Source organism: Leptosomus discolor, chromosome Z (genome assembly GCF_034619465.1).
Source record: "Leptosomus discolor isolate bLepDis1 chromosome Z, bLepDis1.hap2, whole genome shotgun sequence".
NCBI classification, from domain to species: domain Eukaryota; kingdom Metazoa; phylum Chordata; class Aves; order Leptosomiformes; family Leptosomidae; genus Leptosomus; species Leptosomus discolor.
The window spans coordinates 4,446,034-4,455,485 of record NC_141419.1 but is presented as its reverse complement, the minus strand read 5'-3'; the positions used below and the strand labels follow the sequence as shown (position 1 = coordinate 4,455,485).

The window sequence follows — 9,452 nt, the reverse complement described above, 5'->3', positions numbered from 1 at the left end:
ACAGACATGACAATCTGTTAGATAAGAATATTTGGTTGCTGAGAACAATTTATGAATCCATAACATGAACACTACTATCTACTCGGTATTCACTGTGCTTTTGGTAAACTGAACCCTCTCTGTTCAGGTAGTCCAGGAGATTAAAGCACTGTAATTATGCCTCAGACTTTCTACTTTGAGGCCACTTCAAACCGAGCGCTGTGCTCAGGTGCTGGGGTTTGAAATAGTAACAATGGGTAGAAAGCCACCTACTGGTGACAGAAATACGGATCGGACAAACACACAGGCAGAAAAAACTCCAGTTCACTGATGTTTTAGCACATTCTTCCTGCAAACCCAGGCTACATAGCACAACAATAGTTTTCAAGCCATCTGTGAAAGGTTTGTATTTGTGGTGACAACTTGCACCTTCCTCACATGCAGAATCAAATACCTTTACCGGCTTTTACTTAGGCCTAATAAAACCGTAACTCAAGTACCCCTTACCCCTATTTCAGAAACTCCTAAACAACATTCAAAGGACTTTCCCAGATGTGCAGAGCGCTGCCCCGGCTTCAGAAAAATCCCAATGCAAAGCTCCTTTTTATGGGAATTCTGTGATCATGGGGGTAATTGAGATAGAATCAGAACACCTAAACAAGAAAAATAGCTGAAACAGCAATTTGGAACTTGATTTAGCTAACTGATGCAGTCTCTTTGTGTGGTTTACAAATGCAACGTATCTAATTACCTTTCATCTGTTTCCTGCAAGACAAACCCTTAGACTCGTGCCCAGGATAAGACTGACACAGAACCCCTTCCACCATTTTGCCATGGTCAAATGAACCCAATTAGCTCTTTTGACACTTGTTACCAAATCCCCTGTCAGCATTAATACTCAGGGAAAATATACCAAAGCTAGGAACGTACCCAAGTTTTTCCCTCAGGATGACATGCCACACTGTAAATGCTGATGTTCAGATTTCCAGTTTAAATGCTTTTCCAAGGAGAAAGACCTAAGCTCACTGATCCCAGGCAAGGTGAAGTACAAAATAACTTTCAAATTAGAGCTCCACTACCAGCAGAACATCCCCACCGGCTCAGCCAAGGGGCCAGCAGCCTCACGTTCACTGCTCTGCGCCACTTCTAACGCCGTATGGGGACCCGCAACCCTGGCTCAGCCCAGCATCGCCTGACCCTGGCTCAGGGAGGCCCGTTATCCCCCAGAGAGGCCTGACAGTCCCACGGCAGCCCGCCCAGCTCCGGGCGAGGCCGAAGGAAACAAGACAGCAAGGGGAGGCACGGGGTGCCCCGGGCACCACCACCCTCCAGTCAGCCTAAGGGCGGGAGGAGACGGACGAGGCGGGCCCGGCCGCGTCGGCGGCCTCCCTCAGGCTCGGGGGCCACTATTGGTTTCCACAGTCCAAAGGCGGCCACAGGCCTTGGGGCGGGGGCTCTGCCGAGCGGCCCCCGGGGTGGGGAGGCCCAAAGTCCGGGCCCTGGGCCCTCAACCGGCGACGGCGGCGCAGGGACGGGGGCGGTGCCCGGCCGTGACTCGGCAGCCCCGGGCGCTGGCGGCGGCTGCGGCGGGACCGCCCCGCCCCTCACCTCCCATTGGCTGAACAGCTGTCCCTCCCAACAGGCCTCCCCTAGGGACTAGTCTCCCATTGGTCAAAAGCTGCCTTCCTTCAGGGCCTCTGATTGGCCCATCTCCAGCCACTGTCCGTCTTTGGGCCGATCGGGGAAAGAGAGGCCAAGTCACTCCGCCTCCCCCTTCTTCCTGCCTCGCGATTGGGTCGATGTCTTGTCACTCTGCTGCATGAGCCCTTTATTGGATGGAGGGGACCGTCAGTCACTCTGAGGGTTTTTTTTTACCCTCCGGTGAGCCGTCAGCGCAGGGTTGTGCTGGGGGGGTGCATGGGGCGCGCCAAGCTGCCTCCACTTACCTTCACACCTGAGACTTAGCTTTCCTTTTCCCAACAGCCTATTTGCCAGGAAGGTTGTCAATCAAGTGAGGGGCGGTACTTCAGTGCTACAGTGACAGAGGAAATTGAGCCCTCCTTCTTCCGTTTCCGAATGGATAGCTGAGCTGTCCTTTTATTTTTATTTTTCTCTTCCATTGGGCAGTTTTGCTGCCGATCACAACACGGGGCGGGAACCAGCCTAGAAGGACAGTAGGCGGGAAGAGAACAAAACCTTCTCAGCGATTGGTCCATAAGCCATCAATTCACAAATCTTTCTTTTTGACGAGCTTTCTCGGCCGTCAATCAAGGTCGTGGGCGGGCCACCCGATAACGCGGGGCGGGACCAACTGTCTGATGCCGCCATGGGTCTCCTCGGCCATCCGTCTGCCTTTCCCCGCTGTCGATTGGCCCAGCACGCCATCATTCCAGCGGGGTCAACAGCTTGATTGGGCAGCGCGAGGGGAGGCGGGGCGCTGCGCGGCGGCTGCGCGGGGGGACGCGGCGGGGAGGGACGGACCAGGAATTATTTTTATTTCTTTGTTTCCCAGGGAAAAAAAAAAATATTAAAAAAAAAAAGCCCCGCGCGAGGGAACCCCCCGCGGGGGCGGATGGTGCTGCCGTGACCGGGGCGGGCCGGGGCAGCGCGGGGCCGGGGCGCGCGGCGGGGCCGGCCGGGCCGAGCTGGGCTGGGCCGGGCCGGAGGCGGCCGGGAGGATGAAGCGGCGGAGCGCGGACTGCAGCAAGCTGCGGCGGCCGCTCAAGCGGAACCGCATCACCGAGGGCATCTACGGCAGGTACCGAGCGGCTGCTGGGGTGGTGATGGGGAGGGGCGGCGGTGGCGTCGGGGGAGGGGGGGGGGGAGGGGAGCGACGCGCCGCCCCGGTCCCCTCAGCGGCTCCCCGTTGCCCTCCCCCCCTCCCGCCCCTGTCAGCGGGGGCCGCGCGCGCGCCATGGCGCCCCGTCTCCCCTCAGGCTCTGCCCTGCCCCGCCCCGCGGCCTGGTCGCACCGTCGCTAGGCCGCACCGGCCCCTCCGCCGCCCCCTCGTCCGCTCCGGGCTCCGCCGAAGCCGGGGGAGAGCGCGGGGGGTGTGGGGGGGAGCTGCTGGCCAAGGTCCTGTTGGCGCTGCCTGGAGGAAGAGGCGAGGAGCCGGTGGGAGCATCCCCCCCGCCCCCGGGCTTCGCGCCGTGCGGTGGGGCGGGGGGCGTTCGCCGGGCTGTCTCCCGGGGGCAGGTTTCCCGAGCAGGGTTGTCACGGCTGGGCTTTGCCAGAGGTGCTAAACCTGTGAACGGCATGTTCGACGGCGGGAGCGTGCTAGAGCAGGCTGGCATCTGGGCTGCGGGGTTTTGGCGGGCGGCAGCCTCTTGCGCTAAGGTTAAGAAACTTGGTTTTCACGTGGTGGTGAAAGTGCCTGTGCTGTGGCCTCTGCAGGGGAAGCAGACGAGAGCGATTGGTGTAGCAGTGAAGGATGCGAGCAAGAACCTGTGTGGGTAATGCCTGGAGCAGGGAGGGTGGCCTTGTGGTGGTGGAAACACAGTGGGTGTCTGACTCGCCTCTGACCTACAAAATGGGAAAGGAAACTGTAGTGAAGAGAGGTCCGTGTTCTTAGGCACGGGATGTACCTCATCAAGGTCTGGGAATAAAAGCGTCCTTTCCGGGCGTTTACACCTAGAAAGCCCCAAAACACAGATTCCTAAGCATTTGCTTGTTGTGACCGTATTTTAAAGAGTATTCTAGAGCTCTGCCCTCCTAAGTATGCCAAATTTTATATGAAATACAATAATTATGTATGTCTGAGTAAAAAGGAGTTTGTTTTAGCAGAGACTGGAAAACTGGCTTTTGAAAGTTTGTAGTAAGAGTAGTGTCAGATTTCTGCTTCTGGTTCAGTTGAGGTTTATATATGCAGTGGCTGGAAACTGGAGCAAACTCAGGCGATGTAGATGTTACCTTTGCATGAGGGAAACAGTTGATAGTGCGCTCTGACTGTAATACAATTGTCACAATATACAGCTTGTCCTCGTTGTAGTGAATCTCTGCGTGAGAGTATCTTGTTGCTTCAGACTCCCAGGTTTTGAGAAAATGGTGCTTGGAATGTTAAAGAAAAAACATTTGTTGCTTCAAAGTTAGTATTTAAGATGACTAGTTTTAGGAAAAGAATTAAAATATAAGCAATTCCTTATATAATTATGCAGTTTTTGAAAGTCATTCACAATCGGGTGCTCTCCATGACCTTTGATTGGCTGGAAAGGTGGTGTGACAGAAAGAGGGAAAACCAGCAAAAGATGAGAGGAACAGCAGGTGATGAGTGTGTTCAGCAGGTAGAGCTGTGTAGCTGTGTGAACAGCCGAGAGAGAGATCTGGCTTCTTGTACTAACTTCTCCTGGAATGCTTTAGTTCAGAAATAGGATTTTTAGCCTTTGTTTCACGTGGCATTTTGATAAACAGAAGTAGTCAGTGACTTTGAAGTATTGTCCCACAGAAAGAAAAGAGAAACTAGTGTGAAGGTTTGCCTCTGGAGATTAGCCAGACAGGAGTACTTCTGCATGGATTGTGGTTCCTTCTCCTGTTGCTTATGCTCTCCTCCTCCTTTTTTTTTCTTCTGTTTTGCCTCTTTGCCCCCCATAATTCAAAGAGATCACATACAGGTAGCTTCTCATATAACTATAGATTTCTAAATTCTTGTAATTACTATGGTTATTTACTCAACTTATCTTAATTGTCACCATCAGCTCACACAAACCCAGTAAATACAGTTATCAGTAGGTAGCATCGTAGTCTACAAGCAAAGCAGCTAGGCTGAACAAACAGCATGATTGAGATACTTAACTCTTGTAGGATTTTTGTTTGCTTTTTTAAATCAAGACCAATCTTCCCATACTTGTTCCCTCTCCAGTCTTTCAATGCAGAGCAAGGCACAGCTGTCACTAGCAGGCACACGTGAGTGTAGTCGAGAGCTGCAAAGCCGAGGAGTTTTGGAGCAGGTGAAGCAACGAAGGAACTATCCTGCAGTAAAACGCTGGTGGCAGGGCTCACTACATGTGTAAATCTGAAGCAAATTATAAGAAGTGAGGGAAAAATAATTTCTAGTCACAGAACAGAGTTAGAAATGTAAAATCCTGGCTTGCATTGAAAAATGTGAATATTCTGTCTCCCCGAATGTTAATTTTTTGCCAACTTCTGCAGTATCCTTTTTAACAAGTTGATCTAAGGGTTCCAAGCCTTTCTTATTTGGAATTGTACAGCTGTAGTTCTTTACTTTCCCCACCATTTACTACCTAAATTAAATGGACTGTTTGGCCTCAGCCCTTCAGAAACACTTTCAAAGTTATTTCTGACCAGTCTTCCCCCCCTGCCCTTTCCCCACCAAATTTTCAACAGCTCCCCTCCCTATTCTTCTACAGACTGCTTTTTCCATTCTGCTCTTTTTCCTTCCTTCTGCTTTCTGCCTTTTTTTTTTTTTACCCCTTTTTTTGCCCTTCCAGTTTGGTTTGCTCCCCATCTACAGCTCTGAGGTACTTCAGGCTGTGCTCAAGTGCTGCGTAACATGGCGTGCCAGCGCTGCCATTAGCAGCTTTGCTCCTCTCTGCTGTGACTGAAGCCTTGGATGCCAGTGGTGCAGTATCACAGCTTCAAGGGAATGCTGCTACCTGGACTCTGAAAAACCTAGTGAACCCCAATGTAGGATTATGTGCAAGTGCGTTAAAGACTTGTGCTATTTACAAGTATTACAGTATCTGGGGAAAGAACATTATTATGATTAAAACATAACTCTGCTTTCAACAGATCTCCAAACCCAACAAACTGAGGGTAGGAATCGTGAGATCTCTTGTTAATTCCATAGCGTATGTTCAAAACTTTGCCTTTTCACTTTTTGAGCTATTGTTTTACAGTGTTTGAGTGTTTAACATCATCTACCTTTGACACTGCATGCAATAAAACCTGAATTTTTAATTAAAGTATTCATTGCAGCTTGTCGTCAGTTAAGCAATTAAAGTTTGCTTGTTACTGCTTGTTTCTAAGTCTTCCCAGTTCTCAACCTCGATCTATTTAAAATCCTTCAGCTTTATTGCTGGTACTGTTTGTTTTGGCTCTACTGAGTCACATTGACAGTTGGTACCAATTTTGTAGCTGGTTAAGTTTCAAGATGAGTTCCACATGTTATTGCCTTAACTTACGCTGTCACATCAGCTGACTTGTGCCATGTATCACGGATTTCCTGACAATAGCCCTTAAACACTGTGTGTTTCTTTAGAATCAGGATTTTTTTAGCCCTCTATATATTTATTGCCCTTTACCACAGGCATTAACCGGGCCAGCAGCCAAGTGAATGCCTGGGAGGATGTGCGTGTGTCTGTAATCTCCCAGTGGTTCCTGACATACCCACTGATGGCATAAAGGCAGTCTGTGCCCCGGGCATCTCATGCTGGGCAGCATTTCTTGATACCACGATCCCTTTGCTAAGATACTCATGTGGTTCTGTACACCACCTAACTTCTGATATGGCTTATTTCCAAGGACTTGAGTTTTGACTCTGCTGACAGCCAAATAAACTGTGAGGAAAAACAGTTCATTACTAACTCCAGGAATGTGCCTTTATTTTAGGCTTTTTCTTTTTTTTTTTTTTTTTTTTTAAGATCCGTAATGATTCTGCCTACTGATTTATTCTGGCACTTTTTTTATAAGCTTTCCTATAAGGGGAAAAACATTTTCTTCTCAACCTGCCCTGGAGGTCTGTAACAAACCAGCAGTGCTACCTTTTATGACTTTAACTTAAATTCAGGTCTCAAATCTAATTTGGCTTACATTTAAATGTGTTCTACTGTGTCAACCCCAATGGTACATATAATATTGCTTCCCTCTGCCAGTGACTTTTGTTCCCTGCACGCTGCAGTTCCTCTGGCTTTGTTTTATGTGTTCTGGGCTCTGGTGTTTTCAGCTGAGTTACCATAGTGGGCTAACAGTTTCTCGTGTTTCAGTACTACAATGCTGGTTGCTGATTATATGCCTGCGGTTCAGCAGTCTGTTACACTTGCTTCCAGCATTACTGTAAGAGTTTTCTATTTTGTCTTCCTTTACTTAATTTCCATAGTTCAGTGATTGATACATTCAGTGCCATATCAAGACGCTGGATAAGTAGTCAGGGAGGTTTCCTGGGATTCTTTACATTTCTCTTCCCCTTCAAAAATTTGGTTGGCAAGTATTTCATATAATACTTTCCAATAAGCATACCACATCCCAGCAGTCGTGTTGACTCTCTTGCATACTTGCTGTGCTTATTCGCTATGTCCGCTGGTGGTAATCTTATATTATACATTGGTGTGTTTACATATATAAAGCTTTTTTATTTGAAAATCTCCAGTGATACGCAGTCAGCATCCCCAATGTCCTGTCTGGCAGCGGGTGGGTGACCTCGAGATGATGGTGGCTGGCTCCTCAGTAATTCCCCACGCCTGCTGAACTTCCCCTTTCTAAAGCCCACCTCTGCGTTTGGTGCCCTGGCAGCCTCGAGAGGCCTTCACTCCCTTGTCTTGCCGGAGTCAGGCTGCACAATGAAACATGCCACCGATTCTGCCCAGATTCGCTTGCAGCCTTTCGGACTTACTGATAGCAGGGGGATAGAATAGAGGCGCAATTTGCTACCCGTTTGGATTTGGGCTGCCTAACTGTTTTTTCCTATTGATTTTTAAAAATAATTTTTATTTTTACCTTAGGGCAAGCACAGTATCTGTTTTTGAGGGGCAGTAAAAAGAGAACAAAGAACAAGAGGGGAAAAAAAGGGGGGGGGGAGCAGGAAATGGCATCTGGCACTTGAGTGGGGGGAGGAAGAATAAGGAGGAAAATTATTTGTTTGAAAATCTGAAGGGGAAGCACAGCCACGGTTGGGTTATGAATAAATCTTTATATTCAGTATATGTTAGCAATCAGTTGACCTTTCACAGAATTTCCAGTGCTGTAATCACTGCTCCTTCCCCTTCGGTACCCTGCTCTTCTCATGAATGTGACCATCCTTCCCCCTCGTCTTGTGTTACCCTGTGATTAGGTACCGTATGCTAGTTTTATAAGGAAAGCCCTGTCCTCCTTAAACCTCTGTCAGATCACTGAAGTCAGAGTTTTTGACATGTGTCAGAAAATTGGATAACCCAGATTTTAGGTATTTATCTGCCACAATCTTCCCCTGTGTTGAGAACAAACTTGGAATTATAATTGGCATCATGGAATATATTTGAGCCTTTCTAATATAAGGGTACAGGGGTTAGAAAGCCCTTCTGCCTACTGAGTGTTATCTCTAAGTGAGGATACTGACGCAGCAGCTATCAAAATTGGAGAAATGTGTGGATGTGCCCAGAAAGATCAATGACTGTCAGAGGTTCACAGACACCAAATGGCTGGTGCTGGATTCCGAAGCAGCGCCGGCTGTCTCAGTCGTAGGATGAGCGTGTCGGAGGCGAGGCACAGTGGGGACAGAGACTACATGACACTAGGAATGGGCTGAAGGGAAGAACGGTGTCTGGAAGGAATTGAGGGATTGAAAAGCAAAGATGAAGTAAAAATGGCTAGTAAAGCAGAGAAAGGAAAGGAGGGCTATTGCTAAATTTTGTTAGTCATTTCATTCATTCTTATTTGAATGGTCCATCGTATGAAACGGAACAGCAGGAGAGTGATGAGCCTGTCCAAACGAGAGGTCGGTTAGCCTGTTCTTCTTTGGGGTTTAGTTCTTGCTGGACGTTTTTCAGCTATCACTAATTCGAGTGTTCACTGAAGAGGTATCTGTTCACTAAGCGCTTGTAAATTAACTGATGAGCTGTGCACTTGCCAGGAACGGCAAATCTCGGTGTGCAGCATACCTTTAGGGAAGAAGGGAAGCCCAGATTTGTGTTCCTCTCTTCCTCCTACAAAGACGCGTTGTCATTTGCAGACTGCAGTGTGTGGCAAAGACCCCCCAAGCTCGTTGTAACCCACCTGCGTGTGTGACTGGCAGCGTGGAAGCTCAGCACAGTGTCTAACACCGGCCTGTTTTGAGGAGGGAGCTGATGTCTTCAGGCTGCTCCTTGTATCAATTTTAAAGCTGGGGTGGAGAGTGTTGAGTTAGGGACTGCAGTCTCTGACTCTGCAGTCCTGCATGCTTTAATGGGGGGGGGGGGGGGGGGGCAGGGGGTCCTGGTGTAAAAAAAAAAAAAAAAAGGGCAATCGAGTACCTTTACAATGTTTTCTATAGTTGCATGTACGCAGGTGGACTCCTGCAACTGAATACTTATGTAGACTATATGACACAACAGCGAGCTTTGTTGCTGAGGCCGACATAAGTGGATGAAGTGTTTTATAAAAGGAAATAACTTTCTTGTCTCTTAGTCTTGTAGTCATTAAATTCTTAATTGCTTTTGAGTCCTTCAGATGACTGAGAAGTAGCCTTTTTAATATTGTTGGAAAAACCTTATTACAAATGTTGTATTGTTACAATTGCACTTTGAAAGGTGGTAAATGTCACCATGGACTTTGGATTGATATGAATT

The 9,452-nt window shown here is 48.4% G+C and overlaps 1 protein-coding gene across 2 annotated transcripts in view; it reads left to right on the top strand.

Moving 5' to 3' along the window:
* The first annotated feature begins 2,657 nt into the window (after positions 1 to 2,657).
* Positions 2,658 to 9,452, top strand: part of MACO1 (macoilin 1) — a 29,567-nt gene continuing 22,772 nt past the window's right edge. For both annotated transcript variants that reach the window (XM_086479041.1, XM_086479040.1), the window contains exon 1: positions 2,658 to 2,737. In XM_086479041.1, the coding sequence (XP_086335167.1) occupies positions 2,658 to 2,737 (80 nt within the window). The remainder of the gene's footprint in view (positions 2,738 to 9,452) is intronic.